At 39.9% G+C, this 25,636-nt stretch overlaps 1 protein-coding gene across 1 annotated transcript in view; it reads right to left on the bottom strand.

Moving 5' to 3' along the window:
• nbas (NBAS subunit of NRZ tethering complex) overlaps positions 1-25,636 on the bottom strand; it is a 158,229-nt gene that overhangs the window by 79,413 nt on the left and 53,180 nt on the right. The window contains exons 27-39 of the mRNA XM_053336782.1: positions 22,866-22,928; positions 21,094-21,216; positions 20,905-21,007; positions 20,533-20,610; positions 20,242-20,396; positions 15,772-15,884; positions 13,225-13,338; positions 9,855-9,968; positions 6,758-6,915; positions 5,883-5,966; positions 3,102-3,278; positions 2,516-2,629; positions 1,197-1,320 (exon numbers count right to left, since the gene is read on the bottom strand). Of these exons, the coding sequence (XP_053192757.1) occupies positions 1,197-1,320; positions 2,516-2,629; positions 3,102-3,278; positions 5,883-5,966; positions 6,758-6,915; positions 9,855-9,968; positions 13,225-13,338; positions 15,772-15,884; positions 20,242-20,396; positions 20,533-20,610; positions 20,905-21,007; positions 21,094-21,216; positions 22,866-22,928 (1,520 nt within the window). The remainder of the gene's footprint in view (positions 1-1,196; positions 1,321-2,515; positions 2,630-3,101; positions 3,279-5,882; positions 5,967-6,757; positions 6,916-9,854; positions 9,969-13,224; positions 13,339-15,771; positions 15,885-20,241; positions 20,397-20,532; positions 20,611-20,904; positions 21,008-21,093; positions 21,217-22,865; positions 22,929-25,636) is intronic.

The following is a 25,636-nucleotide window of genomic DNA, read 5'->3' as shown; positions in this document are numbered from 1 at the left end:
ATCTGCATTGTTTACTTTATAACCATGTGTACAGCTTATATTGTATAGTATGCTTGCATCTGCTATTTAAATACTTGTTTGTTTTATTGTTCTATTGTTGGCTCTTCCATTCATAAATACACGTATAGCTTTTTTTAAATATGACCTTAACTTTATAATTTCTTGTACTTGCATTGTGCACTGCCTGAAAGTTTGCCACAACATTTCACTATACACAATTGTATGCATATGTAACAAATAAAAGCTCTTGAATTCTTGAAATCTCAGACAGGACCATGGTGCACTCTCAGCAAATACAGCTTCACTAATAGAGAGCAATGGCTAACACTTCACTCTACCTCATGCTATCTCAAAACATTCACACTTTATTGGGGATTTGGGGACTTTATATTCTGGAAAAGCTGACAAGAAATCTTACCAAATCAATGTGAGGGCTCAAGTGAGCACAAAATATTCAGAAAAATAAATAATTTGGATATTAAGGTCAATGTTTAAGATCTGATTTCCCCAAATTATGCAGTGAACAGCTACAGACAACTCTGACATTCATTGCATCACTTTCAGCTTTCACATTAAAACTGGGCAAACACTGTATGAATTTCTTTTCCATTGTATGTTTTGGTTGACCTTTCTGTACATCTGAAACATGTGACTTCTATATTCACACTGTATGGATCAGTCCACCAGTCACACTAATGGGTGCCCACACAGAAAATGAACCCTCAAACCACTGATTGGTCTTATTCAAACAAGATGCCTGAATAAATGTTGACAATAAAGAAACAGGAGGTGTAACTTTATGCAAGACGAGAAATAAAAAATATGGCTACAAAGATACAGACATTGTTTGTCTGTTCTAGATTGAAGTTCAGTTTTATCTCTAGCACAGCACATTCTCAGTCACTGTGGTAACTGCAACCTGTAATATACCTTTCTAATAATATTAAAACAAATCAAGACAACTGCTAAAACTGCATGAAACCCACCAAAATTTCAAAATTTTCCTCATGCCATGAATCCATTCAGATTGTTGTTTGTTTGGGCATTTAATTGGGTGTCAAACAATCTGGCAAAAATACACTGTAGCCCAATTCTGAAATAAATAGGGGCAACCAAATCTGGGTTAAAAGTAAGCTTAATCTGTACTTTACTGTACAGTATGTCTCCTTACATGTAGGCTTTTTGTGGATGCTTACCCTCTGTAGCAGGAAATGGGGTTTTTCCTTCAGTTTTGGTTTCAGCCAGTTTTCCAGTCCTAAGCAAAACCTCAGCAAAGTTTTCCGGAGGCACGTCTCTGCAGGCTGAATACACATCTTGACTCTAAAAGAAATAACAGAGAATAAAGAGAGTGATGAACACATAATACTTATTGTTCTAAGGGAATCCCCACAGAAGGGGGAAGCAGATCAGAAAATGACACAAGGAGATGTGATTGAGTTGACTGAGTGTCTCAATTCCCAGGGAGTCAGACAAATGAGGGATGGAGTAAACAAATGAACTTCAGAGTCAAATAAAGTGTTTCAACACAGGGCCTTTTGATAATTCATTTATAGGTTTCTTGTACGCCAAGTTATTTCTCAAGTGTCTGAGAGGTGAACAATGAAATTTGTGCTCTCGCTGGCTTTAGAGCTATCACTTTAACACAGAAAGTTCCCTGTCTATCTTTGCCGCTCTCTCTCTATCCATCTTTCTGTCATGTTGCATTTGTCTCTCTTTCTCTCTCAATCAGCCTCTCCTCCCTCTCCACTTCCTTCATTGGAACTGTTAAGGTAAAAAACAATCCCATTGATCAGCCAGCTCATAGACAGATGGACGTGGGGAGCCATTATTGGTAGATGGATGATGGAAGATGGATGAATGTTGGAGATGGAGCGGAGGAAGGGATTTGGAGAGGCCTATTAAAATGTCATGAGAAGAGATGTATCGGCCTTCTCTGTTTCCCCTCGCGTCCACTCTTTTAGCTATCCACATGATTTGTGTCTCTCAGTAAAAAGCCCAGTCATAGCCCAGGGCGACCATTTTCTAGGCATAAAGGTCAAACAACTCCTTTTCTTACTTTTGCTCTTTTCTATTTCCATAACTCTCTTCTGTGGACAGTCTTTTCCTTTTGATTTCTACGATATTCATTTCTCACCCTCCATGTAACACACAAAGAAACTCACCACATTTCCAGCTTTGTTGGCCCTTGTACCATCATTCTTAAATGTATCTCTTCCCATTTTCATTTACCCTTCTTTTCCTCTTATGTTAGTACTTCCAAATTGCTTTTGGCATTAAGATAACTTAGTCTGAAATCAATATTCGTTTTCTCTCAACACTGTTTTAGTAGCAATTTATAAGTCATTGGAGGAAAAAATAATCTTATTAAATGTCTTAAGTCATGAACCTATTCAGGCATTTTTGCTAGAACCTCAGAAAGTAGCCTGAGGTAACAAGGAGAAATAAGGACAGCGGAAATGTAAAAAGAAGAAAAAAATAATGAGCTATGAGACACACTGTTCTAAAAGGCACTCACCAGGTCTACATAGGAGTCATCAATGATTTCTTGATAAAAGGGGCTACAGCCTTGACGCTCAAGGTTGGAGTTCTCACACGCCCCTCCTTGACTACTGGTCCCAGCATCATGACCCTGAGGAGCCATCAAAACATCATTAAACTTTCACAACATGCCCACAGCACTGTCATCTCTCTCTGTCCCACAATTCACATTCTCTCTGCTTTTCTCTTTACTTAGAAACCTGTGACCACAACCACCAGACATTGAAATATTCAACAGGTGGGCCAATTAATTATGCAAGAGATGAGTTCTTGATTGTTTTTTTTTTTTTGGATGAAGAAGATGAGGTCTGTTAGCAAGGGTGTGTGAGAAACAGGAGCACGAGAGACACACACACACACACACACACTTTATGTAGCAGCATACATTGAATACATCTTGCTGCTTGATGGGTGTCTTTTACAACCCACTGCTGCTGATGCTCATAAACATAATAATAATATGTCAATACAACACATAAAAACAAAACACATTTAGTAAGTAAGTGAGTTCATTCATTAGTAGCGTCACTGCTGATACATAAAAGATGTAAATCTGTTCTTACTTGCAGAGGCCGGAGGTAGTTGAGGGATTCCTTCCACCAGCGGTGATCGCTGACGGCGGTCAGCACAGCCTTGGTCGTCACTCCTGTCGTGGTCAATACTTCCATTGTCTTAGCTGTAGTCCTGTGTAGCAAGTCTCCTGCTGTGCCCACAGAGGAGCCCACAGTGGGAGCGCAGACCTGGGGTGAAGCAGGTGATAGCAGTAACAGAATGGGGGAAAAAAAAAAAGACAGCCATGTTATTCTAATAGTTGGATCTGGCATCTCTGCAGTAGCAGCTACTGACTGAAATTTCCTCAGCTTTCATTTATCCCATTCTGATGCTGCAGGATCCTCTAAACATTTAATTTTCCTCATCATTACATCTCTATTGTTATTAGACCAAAGGACACATTTTGAGCTGTGAACTCTTGAGTATCAGAGTGGTATTATATATGGTTGTATTCTGGGTTTTTTATTAGCTACCTGAGAGAGGCCTGATAAGAGTAGGGCTCTCTATGTGTTTGTCTGTTTGTTTATGTACTGCGTGGGGGAATTACATTGCTAAGGGTGCAACAGGGCCCTCTAAGCCTTGTATGAGAGACATACAATGAATACTTTTACCTGCACAAAATATTCAGCTTTTTACCCTTATTTAACAAAGGACAATATTCCTGCTGAGCTGTTTACATGGCTAATGAAAATGAATATTCTACTAATATTCCTGTTTACATGCAACTGTGCACACTCTGTTTATCACGTTATAACTGGAACAGCTGGAGCTGCTTCTTTGCATCAAAATTTTTTCAACTGTGAAAACACAGCCTTCCTCTTTCATACACTCAACCACCTTTTTGAAAAGGTCGGCATGGCAATATTTGTACATATCCAAAAACCTGTTGACATTCAAGTCTTTCAAATATTTAAAACTAGATGTGTTTCTCCTTCTGACCAGAAATGTTCTTTTTGTCATGCATCTCTAATCCAGCGTAATATTAGTGTAATACACACCCCCTATATTCCACTGTTATTCCGGCCTCATTCTAAATATGGCATTTCCTAATTAAGACATGTGGGATGTACTGATATTATTCAGGTTTTAGGAGCATTGTTTAGACATGTATACAGCTCATTCAGAATATGCGCCTCAATTGGGGTTTTTACCACAGTTTGCATCACATGGCCCTCTTGCCTGTTCACGGTCAGCTCTGTGCGTTGTAAACAAATCAACTAGCCAACAGTTTGCAAGGCTGAGATAGGGCATGACAGACTGGCTGTGTAACTCACTCCGGCACAGGCTAAATGACTTATACTTGAACAGGAAAGCAGACAGAGGAGAGGAATGAGAGAAAAGTGGAGAGCTGTTCAGGACAGGCTAGAAAAACAGAGCGTGCCTTCTCCACAATGGGTGTTGAGGGGACGGGTTATTTTCCTGACATGCAGCCGTGGACTGACTGTGACGACTCAGTGTCATGCACCAAACACACTCAGCTGTAAACATCATGGGACAACCTACTGTAGGTACTGACTGTTCCTGTAACTATAAATTTATAATATCAGTCACATCAATATCGCTTATAAATATTAGGCAATGGCTCACTAATGTTTTTCACCTCACTGGTTCACTTCAATGCCTGCAGAGATTTTGTGATTCCCGTTCGTACTGGAGCAGAGAGGAACCCTGAAAACCTTCTGCATGCAAACGGAACTATTAGTAGAATATTAATTTTCATTAGCCATGTTAAAAGCTTAGTAGGAACATTGCCTTTTTTGAAATAAGGGACAAAACTGAATACGCACAAAAAGTGCCAAGAGGCACACAAAGGCAGGCAGACTACTCTGACTAAATGGGGGGTAGATTCATTTGTGATTTTCTTTAACTGTAGTCTCTAAGATTACACAGTTGAATCAAACAGTTTCATTATTATAATTTTAGAACAAAACAGTAAAGCAAGTAAAGTAAAGCAGGATTTTGCCAGATTGACATGAAAAAAATAATCTATATTTGCACACACTGCTCAGCCAGTCTAAAAATTGTGAGAATTAAAGGAGAGATTAATTTATAAATAGAAATAGAAATAGAAACTTGCCTCAGAAATTGAAGAAATAGAATGGTGCATTGTACTGCAAATTGCATTATGTTATACTTGTGCCCCACCGATCTTCATGGTATGTTAGTTACTACACAATCAGAAAGGTTTTTAAAATCACATTTAGAGGGCCAGTGGGCTGCAGCCAAATCGTTTAGTGCCTTTCATCAATACTTTATTTGGCAGGGGATTGTGGGTCAGGGAATGAAAGGGACCCAAACACATATACGCTCAAGATTTTAGTAAAAAAAAAGAAAAGAAAAAACAACGCACACAAATATATAGATACGAGAAGAACACCTCAAGAGAGAACACGCACACACACATCGTAAGAGCTTAGGAGTGGAGCGTAGGGACATCAATACAACAATAAAATGACAACAGACAGCTTCAAATGAGCACCCATCCACACACAAAAGGGGATGCAATGCAAGTCATGAAACATTAACACCCACTCATGGCATCATAAAGCTGGCGGTGCTGAAGGGGAGGAGAAGGGAGGCATAAATAAACCAAGAGAGCTGTGCAACCTTAACACTAGATTTACACCTCATCAAATATGGAGCAATAGGAAAACACACAAACCCATCTTAAGGGCAGAGACACACCCACACAAGACTAGTAAGGACAGCCACAACTCAGACAAAGAGCAGATATAAGAAAAGGCACAGAAAAAAATACACAGATTTACATGTGGAGGCTAACACAAACAAACCTTTACAGAGTCTGTCGTGTCAGCCTCTGGTCCACTCTCTGTAATAGCAGGCTCCATTTGATAGTTAACTGCCTGGTACAGCACCTGGAGGACAGAGAGCATGAAGAAGGTGGAAAACAAAGGATGAGATTGGGTCCTTTATTAGATAACCTGTTGTTTCAGTCAAGCAATGTGATAGATAAACTGTAAGGTAAATACAATTGGGTCAACTAAAAGGTGAGAAAGCAGAAGCCCCAGTTTTTCCCTAAAATGTTTTTCCTTGACTCAAAAGGACACTGACTCCTTGAACCATCTTTACCTCCATTACGCTGGTATAGTTTAACAGTATGCAGGTAAAAGAGGGATTTTTACAGAGTATCTGATATTGGTGTGCTAATATCTTTTTTCACTTATGTAAAAGGTTGTTCTTTAAGAAGGGAAATACTCCAAATTGTTTGCTTGTTTTTGTCAAACCCTTTCTTCTATGGGCTCTTCATGAAACTGCACTAACTGCTTCTCTAACGTTGTCATGCAGTATTTTGAGGCAAATTGGACACCAACACAAAAGGTAAATCTTCTTGTTGGAATTGAAATATATATATATATATATATATATATATATCTTCCCCTAACAATAATGAGGTTCAGATAGGACCAGATTGGTTAATCACAGTGGGACTGAATGTGTGGGGAAACACTAATGCTAGGCTTGGAGCTCAGAATCCATACAACTTTATATATAATGTTATTTAATGTTATTAACATTGTCAGTATTGACTGGGTCTCTCCAATTATATGTTATGGTTGTTTGTTTACACATTTTTATTATTAAGAATCAGTACTGATGTATGAAAAGCTATATTGATCTTGAACTATAATAGAAAGGAAAGAGCAACCTGAGTTTGCAGGTCACTGGAGGCAGCCAGGAGGCCGTGGATGTTGTCGGGGGGACAGTGGGTGAGGGAAAAGGCTAACAGCTCCTGCCGGGCGTCCAGGTCTCCGTAGCCCTCACACTGGCCAAGCAGACTGCACACCTCCCATGCTGGACTGTAACCTGCAGGAAGAACAGATGAAAGGAAATATGTAGGGGAGGCAAGTCGAAATAGAGAGAGATAATGCGATAATGTGAAAATGAAGGCATCAGATAGGAGATAAAAGTGTTTAAATACATACAGTACTGTGACAAACATAAGGTAGAGCATACTTTAAACTGAAATTTAAGAATATGTAGAACAAAACAGCAGAGGAAATAACCTTAAATATGAATATACAATATAGTGTATCCTTCTAAACCCTCAGGATATTAATATGTATTTAAATTTAAAACATGTTCCCCTTGAAGCAAATATCAGCCAGACATACTGTAATAACTGTGTTACATTTGTTCCAGCTTTATCAGTCAAAAACCAACACACCACCCTGACTTCATTCCTACAAACAGATTGAATTATTCCCACTACATTCGCCGACAGAGAACACTGGTGCTTATCTGATTACACCTTCTTTTCTACCCAACATCTTTTTCACATCCACATTGTCTCCCGTTATTCAGCAGCACTGTGGGAAGACTCGGTGAAATCCTCTCCAGTTAAATTTTTTAGTGGTGTAACACGAGATGGGGACAGACAAAATATCATTGTCTAAGTACTACTCTAAGAACCTTCAGGGAAATACTGGACTAGATTTACATACTAGGGTACAGCTCTCCTTATTATTGTTCTCCTGCATGAAGACAGGATGTGAGAAGTCCAAAGCAAAAGGTTTGAAACCATAGAAAAACATTGGAATGGACACCATTGTGGTAGCCACAAGCTATGGTAATCAATGAAAAATTGTGGTTGAAAGAGCACAGTGACATTTATTCTGGTGTCTTCTGCTGATTCAGTTAAGTATATCTGTCATTCTGCATGTTGTTTTTTCATCACTAATTTAACTTTTATTTAACAACCTTAGTCTTTTCCGGTATGAGACCCTGGGGAAGACCCAGGACATGCTGGAGAGACTATGTCGCTCGACTGGCCTGGGAACGCCTCGGGATCCCCCGGGAAGAGCTGGACGAAGTGGCTGGGGAGAGGGAAGTCTGGGCTTCCCTGCTTAGGCTGCTGCCCCCGCGACCCGACCCCGGATAAGCGGAAGATGGATGGATGGATGGAGTCTTTTCCTTTTTAGCAGTTTTGGCCATTATTACTCTCACTTATTATGGCAACTATCAACTTTCCGTTGGCAGTTTCTGGGGACATTGTGATCATCGGTACACTACACAGCATTTAACATCAGAACCACAATTCTTCCCAGCCTGGCTGCTCTGCAACTGACAGAATCGCTAGCTAACAAAGCTCATGGAGGAACTTCCTTCATGGACTGATAATGTTTACTAGGCATAACATAGTATGATGGACTACACAGTTAAGCACAGGACTGGTTAACTATTCTCATTGTACATGTATAGATTTGATTAACATTATTCACTAAGCTTTGTGGTTGTGATGTTTTGTCATAGTTATGTTATTTGGTAACCACACTGCTGGGTTGATGTTAATCATGCTTCACAAATGTGCTCATAGAACTGGATAAACATCCAGTAACTATTATGTATTGCATGTAAATGAATGTCTTTCCTAACCTGACACTGTTTCCTACACAGAATGGACCTTTACATTGCCACAAACAAGGAAAGGGAAAATCAAAGCTCGTGTTTTGCATACTTCCTTTGTTTCATACATGTTCATGCTGTGCACAAGAAATATGGAGGCAGAACAAAGAAACACACACAAGCACTGTCTCATCTCCACCATTTTGGGTTCAATGTCACCATTTTCCTTTTGTTCCACCTCATCACACGCACTTCTGTTTTCAGTAAAGTATATGTATGTTATTTACATAGTTTTACTTTATTATCTTTTAAAGAAATGCTTTTAAACATACATGCCGGTCTATTGAATGTTGCACAAGAATGAATGTTGCCAACCTCTACTTTCAACCTTTACTAGTTATTGATATGCTAATTTTGGTTGTAGTTATGAGTTTAATCATTCAGAGATTCAGAGTCCACAGTGTTCCAAATTGACAGTTTAGTATATTTGATGAGATTAAATTAATTATTCATTCATTTCCTTTACCACTTATCCTCTAGAGCAGAGGTCACTAATGGGCGGACCGCGGTCCAGACCCAGACGTAGTCCTATCAGGACCTGGTCGAGCTTCTTCAGCTATTACGGTAAAAGTGGAGTGGACCTTGGAAAATCACACGAAGTTAATTAAAGCCAATTAAATCCATGCACATCCAACACATGTCAGTGAGATACACATGGAGAAAAGAGTTAATATGTGTTCAGATGTTTTGTTATAAAGTTATTAGATGTGAAATTAAGTTTATGGTTTAAGTTTAAGTGAAGTTTGATTGAAAAGAAAATGCATCTTAGTCTCTTTTTATTCTCATTTTATTATTTCTTTTAATCTCACAAGTTTAGTGTAAATAGTAATAAATGAATTATACTGTATTTATTTGACAGTCTACAATCTACCCACTAGACACAGATGCTGATGTAAGTACAATGCTACTTCAAGGTACTGAAAAATAACATGGACATTATAATATTCCAGTGAACCTCAGTGAAATTGAATGCAGGGGAGCTGGAGCCAATCTCAGCTGACAATGAGGCATGGTACACCCTGGACAGGTCGCTAGTAAATCATGGGACTAACATATTTAGAGACAGACAACAATTCACACCTACAGGTAATTTAGAGTCACCAATTAACATAATCTGTATGTTTTTGGTCTGTGGTCATGCAAACTCCACAAAGAAGGGCCCCTGCTGGTGGTTTAATGTGTGACAGACTTCTGTGTTGTCAAGAAGGTCAAATGATGAGTAGACAAGCAGGAGGCACAGCTACATTTGGGGGGGGTGGGGGGGGGATCAGGGTTTATTGAATTGTGTGATACCTCTGTCAACTGCTGCTGTTCTCAGTCCTCCATTGTCAACTACATACCTGCAGCCATGAGGTCCTGGCAGTGGATATAGGAGGCCTTGAAGTCCAGACACTGGAGAGCTTGCTCTGCCAGCAGGGTCAGCACCTGGCCTTTTCGAGTGGTCTCATCATCTCCTGGAACACAAACACACGCACACAGATATTCATTTAAACAGACATCAACAGAAAAGAGGTGCAACACACAAACACCATATCCAATAATGCTGCATATCACATACTGGCTTAATAAATCTCTTATTAAATCTCTGTCTGACAACACACACACACGCACACACACACACACACACACACACACACACACACACACACACAAGGTTGAAACATCTAAATAAATTAGCAGCACCACCTGACCAGCTCTACCACTCCCCCCTTGACTAAATATGAATCAGTGTCGACCATTAATGAAGTTATTGCAGCGTGTATTCGTCTAAAAGAGGGAAATGAAATATTCAAAAAAACATATACATCTTGCTGTCTCACTAAACAGGAATAAAGTCAGTGTGATATCTTGGTGGGGATTGGTTGGGGTGTTAACATTCATGTGGCGGCTCAGGACAACCTTTGATCTTTGTCGAAGCTCAATAAACAAAAAGGAGAAGACAGGGCGATCAAAAGAGGCACGGGCAGAAACAGGACTTCTGAACAAACTCGTACACTGAAGATCAAAGAACCGGGTTGAGATGTGATGGCAATGGATTTCTGTGTGTGTGTGTGCAGACTGAGTAACGGATAGAAATGCGATGTGTACTGCGAGGGGGGAGGAAAGAGGTATTGGTCAAATATTTTCAGGGTGACTGGTGAAAGGGTGTCTTCAAAAGCTGTCAAGACCCCAATATAGAGGAGCTTTTTGTGTGCTGTGCGTGTGTCGGCGCACCTTTTGTTCCCCCTGTGTTCTTTTAGACCAGATGCTTTTATCAAAAAAATTCTCTGGCCTTATTTCAACAGGATCCAAATCACACATCTTGGAAATCCAATTGTAGACTTTACCTGTCCTTGACGGACCGATCAAAAAGGTGAGGAATGTCAAACAAACATCAAATGAAAAAACACTCCAGTTAATAAGCTTAGACTACAACGTGAACTCCAGAGGCTCTTTACTGGATGACGACATTATCATCCAGATCATTTCCAAGTCAGCACAATTAAATTCTTATTTGGTGTATCATAATTATTGATTCGTTCACACAAAAACAATTTTTTTTCTCAACCCTAATCCATACGACTGAATGTTTTACGTAGGCTGAGGCAGGAACCAAAGCCTTAGGGTTTTTTAACGGGCGTGCCGGTGATACCTGCATTAAATATTCACTACCAAGCCCTGGAGCTATGCGCCCTTCAAAAGCCTCCCCCCTGCATTTATTTATTTAAAAATGTGTTTATTCCTCTTCTCATCTCACTCTGTCTCTTTTTTTCCCCGAAACCACACAGTGAGAGCTGCCTGCTGACTGAATGTGAGCAGTGCAGACACAGAAATGCCACAAGGCCAGTTAGCAGGTTTCCTTTAGCTGGTGACAGGACTCTGAGAAAGAAGAAGAGAGAGAGAGAGAGAGAGAGAGAGAGAGAGAGAGAGAGAGAGAGAGAGAGAGAGAGAGAGAGAGAGAGAGAGAGAGAGAGAGAGAGAGAGAGAGAGAGAGAGAGAGAGAGAGCTAGAGCAGTAAGTTAAGAGACAGAGGACAAAAGAGAAAGGAAAGCAACCCAAACAGAGAGACAGACAGTCACAGAACAGTCCAACTGATATTCTTGAAGGGAGAAGAGAGATTAAACAAACAGTGTGATAGAGACAGAAGAGTGCTGTCTACACTGTTCATGTCATACTGAAGGACAAGAAGAGGAGGATGACATCTTTGTCTTTCCTACAAGTTGTCCATTTATTTTGACAGTGTCGGGGGTTGGAAAGGACCCATTTACTATGAAACAGCTAAATATAGTTTCACTAAAATAATTTAAAGCAGAAATTTAAAATAATTCAACTGTTCCTTTCAGTGTCAATTTCTGCATTTATGGCCAGATTGCAGCAGTGTTAACTGTTTGCTACTGCAGTTTATGATGCCAAATATGGGAGATAGGAAAGCTCACACAAAAACTAAAAAAACAAAAAACTAATAAATTAGAAACAGGAAAATCCCTTTTGGAATAACCGTTAGATGTAAACACTTCTCTCGGTCAAGAGTTTGCACTCCATCCTGAAGAAAATAGAGAAGAGAGGATGGAGAGACGTCCAAAAGCTAAGTCTAGGAACTTCAATTTTTTTTCTGCACTGGTAAGGTTCGTGAGTGTGTAGGATGTTTCTTAAAAAGCTGAGTCATCCTTAAGTGCACTGAGAAATAACCTGAAAAAATGTTTTATTTCACCTTTTCTCTCTCCAGTCTGTTCAAAGCCAAATGCTTGCCAGGTTTCACTGTTCACTGTCTACTACTTGTGCACTGTGCTGCATGCATCAGCCGTTCTCCTGGACAATGCCAATCCTTAAAAAAAGCATTGTGAGTAGTCAATAATCTTCCCAAATATTGTCTACAAATTACAAACCATGAACCTATTCAACAAATCATGCCCCCTTATCAGCACCTGTCAGCTATGAAAAAAACTGGAGGATCAATACTTTTGTCAGTTAGTTATTAAAGATGCATGAGGCAGTAAACAGAGCTTCAAAAGACCCTTACAGTTCTACAATAGACACAAGAACTGCAAAATTATTTACATGGAAATAGTACCAGCTTCAAAATCATAACATGTTCTATTAAATGTCATCATCAATGAAGAGTAGTGACTGAGATTTGGGCTCAAATGGGGACAGAAAGGGAAAAAATGACATTAATTACCATACACATTAATCAAAAATGAATGACTGTAAATTGAACGAAGACAGTATTTGTGAATGGGGTGCCATTCAGAAACGACATCTATCCATTCATCTTCCGCAAACCCTGGTATTCGTAGCTGACTTAATGACCTAGTACTGAACCCATCCCTGACTGTCAAAACTACATGAAACCTTAGCGCAGAAAAAAGGTTTAAAATGCACCCAAGCAATGTGTCTGGGGAATGAAATTTGCTCGCTCCTCCGGGGTATGTGTATGTGTGTGTGCCTAAGTATGGATTTTTGCTTGCAAGCTGCAAAGCCGCTCATGAAGATGAATTTCCCTCTAGTGTGAGAACTGTCACTGCACTCGCTGAAGGTACCCACGCGAGCTGGGTTACGTCTCTGTGCCTCGTGTGGGCGGTCCCTCTCACTTAATCTCATGAGCTTTGTCACGAAACCGCCACCGGAGAAGCGTCTGGTATATTGAATAGATACATTTTTAACATGAGAAAACTCAAAGAGTAAAACGAGAGTGACGTGATGAGACCAGTATAGTGTCAGCTGTCATACCTGCAACTCTGAGAAGCGAGGCCAGATTCAGCAGAGTGGTGGACTGCTTGTAGGCGGTGGAGCAGTCGGCGATGCACTTTTTTATCAGAGACAGACGGTCTGACCGCAGACGCACTGGGGGGCAGAAGAGGAGGGTGTCAGACATGTTTTGTTAATTATTCAATCTGGGCAGCTTACAGTAGATGATGGAATGGTAGCAAATGATCTACAATGATGGCGGCAGCTGCTGCCTTAATAGAAGCAGACCCTATCAATGTTTATTTCTGGGAACTTGCTATATTCAGTGTGCAGACTATTATTTCTGTGGATATTTTTTCAGCACAATTACTTCAAATTTAACCATTATTATATTTGGAAAAATATGCTTATTAATGAAAGTGACAGTTATATTAAATACAAAATGCAAGCAATACAAGCAAAATTTGATCAAATAGAAACTTAGTTATTATAGAAAATAAAAACTTGAATCATAAACATTTCAAATCAACTTGTATTGTACTGTATTGTATATAAAATAACTGTAAAGGGTATTTAAAAGTTGTATTTTGTAACATTGAATCTACTGTTCAAATGCATCTTCTAAAATATGAATGTGTTGCAATTTCCTTTTGCACATTGGCCAACATAAAGTATATGCCAATGCTGATGTACTGTATCTGTAATAAGCTGGTATAGGTCACTATACTTGCCTAGCTGATACATTGGTTGCATTGTCAAAGTCATCATTAATCAACACAAATTTAAATCGTGTCAACCAAGATCTTGTGAATTGAACAGAGTAGAACACAACTTTATTGTCCACAAAAGTAAATAATGGCTTTTCAAAATACAAACAGACACAGCCCACATAAACAGAACACTGGTAGTATGAATCCAGTATAATGCAAATCACTACATATGAAAAGCAACTTAAGAAAAAAGCTCTTAGAATTGAGGGATACCATTGTATACCATCTCAGGACATAACCCCTAGCTATTTCAAATTGTTTAAAACCAGTCACATGCATTTAAATTGTACATATAATAGCTTGCAGCATATCAGTTCTTCCACATTCGGAGCAGGGATTCTTTGACAGGTTTCTTATTTTTTTTTTTTTTTTTTGAATTTTGAGCTCAAAAACTCCAGAAATCTATTTCCATATTTATTTCTAAACCTGCACTGTAAACCTGAGCATTGGCATGTTAAGTGCCTCCGCAGGCCTTTGTGCCTTCTCTGCACCCCGCTGAGAATCTCTATGGCTTGGCATCACTTTAGGCGAGGCCTAAAGGGAATTCTGGGGAGGGTGTTGTGTGTGACGCATCACCTAAGGCGCCGTAGGAGATGGATTACTTATGCTCAAATTCTTTTGCTTTATACTTATGTGTGTTTGTGAGTATGTGAAGGGATAGGGTTTTTTTTTGGTGTGAAAATGACAAATAATGTGTATTTCTTTGTGTATATCTAGTGTGTATGCGTGAGTCCTTGAGCTGGAAGAAATAAATAGTATGAGGGCAGTTCAGGCAATACAGACCCCTGCTCAGGGCCAGTCTGGCTCCAAGCAATGAAATAAGTATTAGACAGTAATCATTGATACAAAACCCATACAACTCCCTCCTTTCACCCTTCTCCTTGTAGGTTTTTGTCCTCTGTCCTAAACCACTTTTTCTCCTCCTCCTTTCCTTCTTTCTTTAACTCTCTTGTGCTCTCACTTTGTCTAACAGTCAAATAGTTGAGTGTGAGGGGAAAGAGGATTGAGAGAGTGGGGCAATGAAGGAGTGGGGGGAAAAAAGAAAAAGCAGGGGATAATTGATGCAAAGAAAGGAAGGACATAAAGAAGGAGAGGAAAAGAGGAAGAGAGATGGCAGTTCATTGTGCTCTCTGTCACAGTGCTTTACGCTGGCAGCTCAGTTTGATGAGGGCAAAGGAAGGAAGGGGGGGGCAGAGGCCTCAGGGGCTAACAACAACTCGGTTCAGAGGTGAGGTGATGAGGGGCCAAGCTGGTTCATTCTGGCTTCACTGTTTCCCTTTAACAGAGAGCAGTGGCTGGAAAAAAAGCTGGGGTAGGGTGCCGATATAAAGCCAGAAATGAGTGAAAGAAAGAGTGTGGAGGTGAATACTGATTGGTCAAGTTTACAGATGGGGCAAAAAAAGAGGTGTATGTGTGTCTATGCAGGATGGAGAGAGAGACAGAGAAAGGGAGGAATTAGACACACGGCACACACGTAGACACCAAACATTTCAATCCTAATTAGGCCATCCGGCAGATGTTGTTTGCTCAACAGTTGATCCATAAATAACCATATATTGAGGTATAGTGGTAAGAAGAAGTGACATATGGAGGGATGGTGGAACTGATGGCAGGGAGGGAGACAGGTAGGATGTTGCATGGGTGAGGGACGCGTCCTTTCAACCTTTATATGAGCTCAGTCTGAGTTTAAATTAAGAACACTTGAATGAATGACTCTAAGATGCCAAATTCAGGAATATGAGCATGTTGTGTTTAATTGAGCATTTCTTTTCCCGCTATAAATACACACACACACACACACACACACACATCGTTGTACCTTGCAATGGCAGGATGCTGACGCTGAAGCCTTCCAGCTGGCTGAGGGCACTGATGAGGTCCAGTTCCTCCTGGATGGCTGGAGGACAGTCTGTGATCAGCTGGAGACACGCCCTGATGCAGAAAAACAACCAATTAAAGCAGGAACATGTGACCACTAATCAGCTATATTAATCTGTCCCCAAGTTAACCTTGCTGGATGCAGAAGAGGGAATTTATTTACATATTAGTTGACGTTCTTATGATATGAACTTAATATGAAGGCAGTTCAAGTTTAAGTTAAGGCAGGAAAGCTGAAATCAAAATACATGAACATCAATTATTGTTACACAGTTGTCAGACACAGTTGTAGATGTCTTAGTTCAGATTTTTTTTTCATGTTTATTCGTTTTCCAAGATGTTTTCTTGAGGTAACGTTATAATTTGTCTGATTTGGAGGTGAAAATCTGCACAGTAGAACATTAAGGGCCTGATTTACTGAGATCCCAAATAGTGGGTACTTAATTGCGTGCACAGTGCAATAGATATCGTGTGTCGTTTATGTGCGTTTTGTGGGTGATCTACAGTACTAAGACTAAGTCTGATTTACTAAAGGTCTGCGTGTGTAAAAACGTGTGCACACTTGACATCACCCGCAAAAAATCTCCTCCCTGTATTTTGCACACTGGGGTTGAAACGCCCCATATTACATATTGATTATGGCAAACGTACTAAATGGACAGCGTATATTATCTTGCACAGTTGAAAGATGCAAACCTCAGTGCGCTGCGTTAGTAGATCAGCTTGCACATTTTTTGTGGGTGATGTCAAGTTTGCACACGTTTTTACACACGCAGACCTTTAGTAAATTAGGCCCTAAGTGTAAACATTGTAAGTGCGTGCCACATAACGCAAAACTGTTTATTTGGTTTGATTAGCACCTGGCTGATAAGGGCATGTTTGTCATTATGTAGTTTCATGTTGTGTTTAGCTTTGCTTGCTAGTCTGAAGAAACTGGTGCACTATTTTGTTGTGACTGCAATGTAAAGGTTGAAGCTGAATTTCCGATGTGATTTTGTAGTGGATTTGAAAACGCTTACCCGCTATGAGCACTCTATCCCAGATTGTTTTGAATTAAAAAGGGTTTAAAGTGATACATCATGGTTGGAATTGAAATTCATTTTCAGTCAATCTTAGAGTTTTGTTAATATTGAAATACAATATAATAAGGCTACAGTGATATATTGTGTCCTTCTGCTCTTAAGAGGTGTTCACTGTGTTTTATTGAGCTACGGACTGCGGTATTGTGATTTACTCTTAAAGCTAGGAGATGCTACAACAACAGCAAATGAATTGTGGGCACTTTTTTTTAAAGTATGAAGAAGCATTAATAGTCACTCACATTCAATCATTATGGATAGTACTCAAGCAACTGATTGTAAAGCAGAATCAACTAATTTGATGGCACGACAAACTGAGTGGGAAGGCTTAAATGAGTTTTACTTATGTTGGCACAGGCTGGCAAAGTTATAGACTGACTTATAGACTTTTTTTTTACTGTCAGCAAAAAGTGTTTTTTTTTTGTTTTTTTTAGTCTTTTAAGTCTGTGAAGTTTCAGCATCTTCATCAGAAATATGGATAGGCCACTCAAATGGATTTATTTACAAAGTCTAGACTAATTTGACGGATCTACAACAGGGGAGTTTTCTCTTGCAAAACAATCCACACTCATTACCCTTAATAGGATTATGTAGCACATCACTTAGCATATGCAAAACTGCACTGAATGTGGTTTGCCTGCTTAAAATGCAAGTGTACTCCCTTCTTTTGCCTGTTTTTTTTTTATATCACAATTACGCAGTAAAACAAAATACAGCAGTAATTGAGAGAGAAGAAAGAATATAAAATGATTAATTTACAAATAGCATAAATCCCAGATAAAACAACAGCTCAGAGAGGAAATCTGACTACAGCGTCACTTGAGTCAGATAAGGAGAGACGGAAGTTGTCCTTGGAATGTGCATTCAATGAAGAATCACACACTGACCCATAGTATTATTTAATCCTAAAAGTGTTCAAACAAAGACAACTAACAGAGATTGGGGGGGTCTTAGAATCTCTAGTGGCGTAATGAAAGCCATCCAAAGCACACATCTTTAAAACTGACTGACTTGATATTGTTAACAGACTAGAGGACACACACTCTGCAAAACACTCGGCACACAGCTTCCCACTCTTCGAGCATGGCTTGTGTTCTTGCCCGGAACGAGAGGTTTGTCCTGGCAAATGAGAGCAGAGGAAAGGCTGTGGAGGGCCGAATGAGAGACAGAAGGAGGGCATGTTGATTATGTACTCAAGCTGTGAAGTATCTGCAGGGGGTGTGTGCGTTAGTGTATGGAGAAAAGACGATGGAAAAACGTCTATTTCAGTTTCAAGAGTCACTGTGTACTTCGCAGGATGTACTTGATAATTCGCAGATAACTATTTCCTGTTAAACTCACACGTGGGCACAAATAAATATTTATTTAATGGTCAATGGAACAGCGTAGTTGAGACCTGCCACCTCTTGGAAATACGAGATGGTGCATTGTCTAGTCTTTTCTTTTTCTTTCTTTACTTCTGCTTTTGCTATTTCAAGGTCTTGAGAGATGATTTGTATAAAATACTGTAGGGGAGAGACAACCAGCAACTTAAATCATCCCCTTCAATGCTCATTTCTTGGCTTCTTTCAAATGTATTCAGCTAATATAGTTGCTGAAATATCTGATCCTTTCTTAGCACAGTACCAGGAAGGTGTAAGCCACAACCATAACTAGTCTGAAGTTTAAAAAGCCAAGATAAAAAGATATATATAAGAAATATTTTATTGAGTTTGAGAATAGTGGGTCAAACTTACCGGGACCGACTGGAAGCAAAAGTTTTAAAAAGAACCCTACAGAAATAAATGTAAATCTGTATTCCATGTACACCACTACAAATAAGTCTATTTTCCATTACTGAAACAGGCATGTTTTTATTTCTGATTTTTTTAAAGCCTTAAAATTGCATCAGTTGTTTTTTTCTGGAGGTTTTTTTTGCCACTGAAACAATCATAAAATTGACATATTATCACCTTATAAAGCTGTTATGGAGAACACGTCTGCACACTGTTGATTAAAATTCATTTGGAGTCATGTTTCTAGCCATTTGGCAAATGCACGTCCAATATTTACTCTCCATTAAGCTATCCACTCCTGAGAGAAATATCAAGCACTTCAGGAGCTACCGTAAATGCTAGTCGCCGACTTTGACTGCCAGCTGTTTGGTGCTGGGCTGATAGCGTGCAGTGGAGAGCTTTTTTTTCTGAAAACAGTTGGCTACTGTGGGTGGAGACGGTGTTGATGAGAGCTGTGAGGACGAACCAGAACAGTGAAGATGCATGCCATAAAACTAAAACAAGAAGCTGAAAGATAATAAAAAGCTCTATAGTGCTACTCATATTCATTTAAACCCATTGTTCATATGATTAGTACAGCTTTAAATGAAAATATGTGAATTCAAATATTTGTAATTGATTTTCAAGGAGCTGTTTTCTCCCTCTATCAATGTCCATGTTAAAGTGTCTCTCTTCTGATTGATGGTGTTGGATCACTTGAGTAGTTGGAGGGGATTCCCATAATTTTTTAAACAAAGTCTCTTTGTCCTTGTGTAAACCTGTCCGAGTGTGTGTGTCTTTGATATTTAGTACACAAGATAAAATGTATGTCTGTGGAGTAGCTATTTTAATCTAACGGGCACAGGCAGTCCGTCTGCATAGACTATTTATTTCAGAGCTACGGGCACATGTTCAGACACTACTTTCTATTTCATATCTCAGATGCACACACAACACAGACACACAGATGCACATGCACACACTACGGGGGGGGGGGGGGGTTCTAATGGATGATGTTGTCCAAGTGTGTGGAGGGGGGCCTCTGTGTTAGTTACTATAAATGAATGACGACCCAATTACTGTCCTACTTCCCCACTAGGAACAGACGGTAAGGTTAGACATCCACTGGACCCCTGTGTAATGTGAAATGAGCAACAGACATGCAACACTCACACAAAACTTAACATTTGGTATAAACTTCTTATAATGTATTACATAGGAAATGAAATGCAATTATTTTCTCTTGGTTGGCACAGAGAGCACTAAAACATACGTCCACCCACACACAAATAAATGGTATTTCTCATATATCACAACAACCCAGGTTGACATCTCAGACAGCATGCAAACACTATTACATGGTAATGAATTACCTTTACATCAATACAGAATGTCTACCTTTAACCTTAACCATTAACTATTCCAATTAAATGTAAAGCTCGGCTCTAAATCTGAAGGAGCTCCTGAAGGAAGTGAGAAGTAGCAAGACCTTTCTGGAAAAAGTCAAACTCACTATAATGTTCAGAATTTCAAATTGGTTCTCTTCAGCATGCAAACACTTCTCATTATCCTTCTCACCTGGCCAAGCCCATGCAGGGGTCTGTCAGCGTTGTGGAGGAGTTGAAGTATTCCCTGGCAGCAGCCAATGCTAACTCTATGCTGTTGTTGTAGGCCACCTTCAGAGCATAACCTTTACCACGGAAAGACAAGCTGACAGGAACATCCTGGCTGACCTGGAAGCATACATTTCAAAATCAAGAGATCAATGAGACTGTGGCATTAATTACAGGTGTTTGTAATATTTGGAGAACCCAATGGGCAGCGTGAATGCACTCTTTGAAATACAGTTACGAGTTATAATGAATATACCGTGGAGCAGTGCATGAGTTGCCCTGCCAGGCGTACGTTCTCCACGCGACTGGAGCACAGCAGAGACTCCACGAAGACCTGCAGCAGTCGGGGAGGAGAGAAGAAAAAAGAAGACTTTACATAATTTGAGTAGTTGCATGGTAGTGGTTCAAGAGATGGAAATATGGAGCTCAATGTGTGAATTATGGACTATTCAAGGTGAGATATGTGCATTTAGTGTGACAATTTAATCCACTTTAGTGGACTTTAGTCCACTTTTTCTTATATGTTTTAGTACAAATGCTGTTATTCAACGTGTAAATCCGGATAGCAATTGGGTACAGAATATGATTTGAATATATTCTTTTGCTGTTTTTTGCTGGGGTGCATTACCTGGTGGCATATTTCTGGTTTTAAACAAGTGTAGACATTCTGCTGCATGTCTAGCAGATCCTGCAGCAGCCCTCTCCACACAGTCTCGCTCACTGGAGGGTTTCTGGACACACACAAACATGAGTAAATATATTGTGCTGCAAGTTCATGGGAATCTTTTTTTATGTGTGTGTCTTTTTAAGCCCATACTTGCGTCCAGTGTGGCGGCACAGTTTGACCATTAACTGGTGGGCTTCTTCTTCACTGCTCTGACTGTTCTTCACATATGAGATGGGCTTCTGTAGACCGTGTTTCTCCAGAACCTCCACCACGCTATAAAGTTTATGCACAAATATGTATAACCATAAAGTGTCACAGTAACCCACTCATGTAAAGTCAGAAAATTGCACGACAAAACCAGACATGCAATTTCAGGTCACATTAATCAACATATTATTTCAGTAAATTGGGTAGACAGGATGATTGGCAGATGTAGAGGTATCACGGTAAGAAATGCCAACGGAGAAAAAACAGGGGCAAATAAAACCTGAAAGAGCGCACAGGAAAAAGACAGAAGGTGTGTTTTCTCTGAGCTGTTCATTATTTTGGCAGCTGAAAGTAATTTGCAAACCACAGTGCAGATGGAGAAAGTGTAGAGCAAGACTGAAGAGCAACATGATAAACGGCACGCCAACAAGACAGCACCTCTTTGTAAGTGTGTGTGTGTGTTTGTGTGTCTAGGATGTGAATGCTGGCAGTTGTATTTGACAGAGGGGGAGAAAGTGTGAGTGAGTGATATTGTGTGTGTGTGTGTGTGTGAGTGTGTGTGTGTGTGTGTGTGTGCGTGTGTGCGTGCGTGTGTTGGTGTGGGATTAGCATGGCACCCCCAGTCTCAACAGGGTCGTGCTGCTACAGATGTTCACTCTCTGCTGCAACTCATTACCATAGTAAACAGGTGCCTGTGAGTGCATGTGTGTATGTGAGCAAGAGACATAGACAGACAACAAGGTCTGATATTTACAACCATGTGTATGTGTGTGTTTGCTCGAGTGTTAATGTGTGTGTGTGTGGGAGTGTCTTCATGTTCCCTGCGCACATATTAATGTGCCAGCAAGCGGTAGTGGCAACAGCTGAAAACAGCTTTTATTCTGGAGGCGCTGTGAGAGCAGACACTTTGCATTTACTGCCTGATTCATCTCGGTGAGTGTGTGTGCGTGTGTGTTTCTCGTGTAGTTGTGTGTGTCTACATGTAAATATGTGTGGATATTTGTCTGTAAAGGCCAACACTCTAACACAGGCTTTCCTGATGCTGTTTCCCCCTCCTCCTCCTAATCATCATCATCATCATCACCATCTACATTTTCATTCCCTTCAGGCTCCCACCCTCTGCCCTGCCTTCATCCTTATCCTCCTTTATTCCTCCTCATCACTTCTCGGTATTTGGAAGTTCACCCTGGGGGGAGGGGAGGAGGTAAGAGAGAGATAGAGACTTGCAGGTGATTTTAACCGGTAACAGAGAAAATGCCGGAGGCTGTTTGAATACCATGGGACACACAGCGGTCCTTTGATATTAGGTGTATGTGTGTGTGTGTGTGTGTGCTGACGGCACATCGATGTCTCCTTTCCTTCTTGGTGTTTTCTATCAGGCTCATTATGAGGGAGGGAAGTAATAAGCGTTCCTACAAAGTGAACATTTCCAGAGCAAAGCATCACTAATCACCAAACTGAAGGGCTGCTCTCTTCAGCAATTTGAATTGCTGGCCAACAGGGATGAGAGAGATGTATAGATAGAAGAAGTATTATTAATTAATCTGTTGATTATGAAGATTCATTTAGTCCATATTATGTACAAAAATGTGAAAAATGCTGTTAAAAATCCTTGTTTTGATAAGGCCAAAACCAAAAGATATTTTAATTACATCAACTGGAGGGAATGGGGGATGGAATGACAGCTCAAAGTTAGTGTGAATGTGTTACTGTACCTGAGATGCTTCTCTAGTTTGTCCACCTGATCATGGAGTGATGCGGTGATGTCCGTCTCTGGCCTGTAGGATCAAATAAAACACATACACACAAACAAAAGGTTAATTTATCAATGTCCTCAAAGTAAGTTACTTGGAATACATAAAGTAGAACATAAAGTACTGTTTGCATATAGCGATAAAGTGTGTGTACAATGCAGTGTCTTGCCTTTAGTGTATTTGTGTTTGTGCTTGCACAGTGTACTGTATGTGTGGGTGTGTGTGGCCTACCACTATGAGGTTATACTGATTCCCCACTAAAAATAAAACCCCATGATGCTTTGCCTTGAGGCAAAGGATTCTGGGTCAGGCTGGCCTGTCCCCCACTAGTGTACTGACCCTGATGAAACAACCTTCTGTGTGTGTGTGTGTGTGTGTCAGTCAGCGGGTGTGTGCTTGTCTGTTTCTGTGAATACACCAGTTCTCTCTTCACACACATAGAAAGTTGACCTCTCAATCCATTTATCTGCATCCTTCTCTTCTTCTACTCTCTCACTCCACCTTCAGCTCTTCCTCGACTTGATATTTTTTCCCCTTGTTTTATTTCTCTCCCTCTCACCATCTAGTCTCCTGACCATTTTTGCATGTCCCACTCTCTAAGGGTGGATGAACATTACATTCTTCTGAGCAGATTTAGACCTAATTAATTAATCTCTCTCTCTCTCTTTCTCTCTTGCTCTCTCTCTTGTTCTCTCTCTCTTGCTCTCTCTCTCTCTCTCGTCATGTTTTCTCTCCCAGCTTGCAAATGTGTAATATTCTGAGCTGGGATGGCAATTTTGGAGCTTAGTAAGTCAGAGAAATCACTCCTGGGGGGAATGTGAAGTTGAAGGCAGTTCATATACAGTAGAGCTTTGCAGCACTGCTAATCCATACAGTACAGAAAGAGAGTTTGTCTGGCTCAAGTGAAATGCTTAGTATGAAACGCAGTACTGTACTGATTTTGACAGAACATGCAGTATTACATACAGCCAAGTATTTATAATACCATGTTACTGTAAAGTAGTTAGGTTTCTTCTAGAACAACATACATCACTATATCTATAGTTTTAATGGGTACAATTTCTTTTGTAGTAGAGTTAAATGTTTTTTGTTTTTTATTGCTGCAAACAGGACACCAAAATTCTATTTATCTCCATTGAATCTTTAGTGTAGTGTTAGAAATCTCAGGATAATAATATCTATGAAATCTCTCTAAATTTGGGCAAATTAAACCAACACAATCAGCCTTGCTAGATACAACTCAGGGGAAGGAAGACTTTTTGGGGTTTTTGCAATTGGGTAAAACAACCCTTTAATTTAAAGCACCGACAGGAGGAAATGCTTAGTTTGCATAAATAAAAAAGAATGGACCAGAAAACAAAAACTGCCAGGTGATCTTAGGAAAAGGAATGTATGAGGGGATCAAAACTCAAAACCACAGAGCGACAAACTACTTTGAATCTGAATAGCAAGACATTAAAAATGGTTGCCTGCATGATCAGACTGTATTGTTGCACCGTGTAGTAAAACAATACATCTTGGCTTATGTCAGCACTGCTCCCAGGTAGGACCATGATATCTGATGTCAGTGCAGTTATGCCCTACTGTGAGTGTGCGATAGACATGTGTAGCTAAAACAAGTGATGTGCGCCAGTTGAATAGGGCAAAAGACGTCACTGTTGAAAAGAGTAGTTGCCTCACTGCAGCCAACTGACAAGAGCAAATATGAAGCACTCCTTACAGTAGTAATTCAATTTTCCAATTAAAGTGCACACTGAAAGGATAATCCATCTAAGAATGAGTAATTTGAATTCATTTAAGCTACTCTGACACTCTACAGGTCCATTTAATCAACAGTTTTCTCTTTTTTACTCTTGCTTTTTCTCTCATCATTCACTCTCTTTCAAATGCACTGCATACCCATATAGCCTCATGGGGGACTTAAAGGACAGGGCCTCCTGCCATATGAAATAAAATGTGCTACAGAGGAGGTGGGGGAGAGAGGGGTAGACAGCAATTGTAGCAGGGAGAAAATATTGTATAGACTATAGCTAGGATAACTGATGGCTCCTTTGAGTCAGAGTTAAGCATGGAAGAGAGAAGAGTAGAAGAAAAAGGTGTGTGGTAGACAGAAACACAGAAAGTACTAAAGGTCCTAGGAGAAGAGAGGGTCCGTAGGCCCTCTGGTGACATGGTAAAAAATAAATAAATCAATTGTGGCCACAATATAGCTGTAACGTGGCCACGAAATAGGTATAATGTGCACACGAAATACTAATTAATAATATTAATATAATTCCTGGACAGCTGGGTAAGCAAATCGAGCGCACCTTCTCTAGAACCTGCAATAGCCTACGTCTGGACCCAATTCTGTTCTCAGTTTCATCTTGAAATCAGCTTAAAAAGCCTTTTTCACTGATCATCTCCTTTTGAAAGTAGCATCATGTGTGTCAGACTCTCAGCTGAGGTAATATATAGGCTATATGAACCGCAGCATTAAATGATGCAGTTACAGTAGCGCTCACTGTATGTATCACGTTGCCAAGGGAACATATAGCCTATCAGTGATCAGAATCTAGTTTGTATTGATTTGCAGGCTGTTGTTGTTCTCTGCCTGAACTACTGAATGTGTCTGTAGTGTTCTCTGGACATTTGTCCTTCAATAAAATCACAGAAGATTAAAAGTTCACTATATTATTGATCAGTCCGACAAAATGTGCTATAATTCCTTTAAACCATTATGTTAACACTTT

Source organism: Scomber japonicus, chromosome 17 (genome assembly GCF_027409825.1).
Source record: "Scomber japonicus isolate fScoJap1 chromosome 17, fScoJap1.pri, whole genome shotgun sequence".
In the NCBI taxonomy this organism is placed as follows: domain Eukaryota; kingdom Metazoa; phylum Chordata; class Actinopteri; order Scombriformes; family Scombridae; genus Scomber; species Scomber japonicus.
Note: the sequence above shows the minus strand (reverse complement) of the source record. Positions and strands in the feature narration are given on the sequence as shown.